The sequence below is a fragment of the Carlito syrichta genome, unplaced genomic scaffold, assembly GCF_000164805.1.
Source record: "Carlito syrichta isolate Samal-C Ts95f unplaced genomic scaffold, Tarsius_syrichta-2.0.1 Scaffold130703, whole genome shotgun sequence".
Taxonomy (NCBI): domain Eukaryota; kingdom Metazoa; phylum Chordata; class Mammalia; order Primates; family Tarsiidae; genus Carlito; species Carlito syrichta.
Genome location: NW_007074799.1, coordinates 1527 through 2893, shown reverse-complemented (window position 1 = coordinate 2893; position 1367 = coordinate 1527). Strand labels below are relative to the sequence as shown.

Genomic DNA, 1367 nt, shown 5'->3' with positions numbered 1-1367 from the left:
CCACGGGCTCCGGGCCGCGCTCGACGTTTGGGGCCGGCGCCCAGTTGGACTCGGGGTCGGAGAGAAAGGCCTGGTTGTCAAAGCCGCTGGGCTCCTGGGGACGGGCGGAGGCCAGGGTTCAGCCGCCCCGCCTCGGCCCAGCCCCCACCCGGGGCCTCCTCCGGCCTCTGCCCCTCCCCAGCTTCGAGCCTCCGTCCTCCGCCCCGTCGTCCTGGCTGCCTCGCCTCCCGCCAGCTCCGCCGCCACCTTTCCCTTCTCCGGCCCTCCCGGGGCCTCACCGCAGCTTTGCCAGAGCAGCACTTGAGCCGTTGACCGTAGTGCTGGTGGACCAGGACCGCCAGGCCAACGAGGGCCAGGAGCAGCAGTGCCCCCAGCACCCCGCCCAGGACTGCCATGTCGGTCCCGGAGAAGCGCGGGCCCTCCAAGAGGCTGCCACCTGGAATCCCTGCCAAAAACACCTGGCGTGAGCGCACCCCAGCGCCGCGGGCCAGGCCCGCCTGGGTGAGCCTTTTCCTGCAGCGTTCCACAGGACCCCCCAGAATCGTGGCTCAGGGAGGGCAGGGGCGACTTCCAGGGAAGCCCAGATGTTCCCGGTGCCAACCCATCCGTGGCCCGGAAGCCCTCCGGGCCTGGGCCACTCTCTCCAGCTGAGGGTCTGGGTTGCGAGCTCTTCTGACCCCCCGTGGGGAGCTGTGTGACCCAGTGGGGCCGGAGGCCAGGCTGCTGAAAGGACCCACGGGGGTGGGGTCTGTGCTGCCAGCTCCAGGGGCGGGCAGGGGCCTGAGGCCACAGGGAGGGCCGGGAGAGGCACAGGGGCCTGTGGCGTGAACGGCCCTGGGAGTTGCGGGGTTCACTGGACCCCACCTCTGGCCTCTGCCCTGCCCTCCACACATCTTCCTCAGTTCCCCTCACTGCGGCTCCGGACCTGTCGCCCTCTGTCAGAGAGAGCAGACCCCTCCCTGGGACTGCATGGTCAGCCCGATTGGTCTGGGTGGGCCCTGGCCTATGGTGTTTCACGGGACCGCCCACAGCACTGGGCCAGGGGGACGAGGGAGACGAGCAGGCAAGTGGCCTGGCTGCTACCTGGGGGCAGGGAGCTCCCGCTGGGTCCGGGGGGCGTCGGCTGAGCGGTTCCTGGCGTTGGGGTCTGCCCTGAGCCCCCCCCAGGCGTGGCTGGTCTGGTGCAGGTGGTGGCTCCTGCACCGGGGGGCGTCGGCTGAGTGGTTCCTGGCCTTGGGGTTTGCCCCGAGCCCCCCCCAGGCGTGGCTGGCCGGGGGGAGGCACTAGTTCCTGCGTCCGGGGGCCCCCCGGGTGTGGGCGAGGCAGGTGGCCTCAGAGTCGTGCCTGAGGGTGGGCGAGGGCCCGGA

At 71.7% G+C, this 1367-nt stretch overlaps 1 protein-coding gene across 1 annotated transcript in view; it reads right to left on the bottom strand.

Annotated features, from left to right (window-relative positions):
* Positions 1-4: 4 nt before the first annotated feature.
* The window catches only part of CDHR5 (cadherin related family member 5), a gene marked incomplete at both ends in the record, with an annotated part of 2885 nt that continues 1522 nt past the window's right edge, over positions 5-1367 (bottom strand). Inside the window, 2 exons of the mRNA XM_008049202.2 lie at positions 5-94; positions 279-436. Of these exons, the coding sequence (XP_008047393.1) occupies positions 5-94; positions 279-436 (248 nt within the window). The remainder of the gene's footprint in view (positions 95-278; positions 437-1367) is intronic.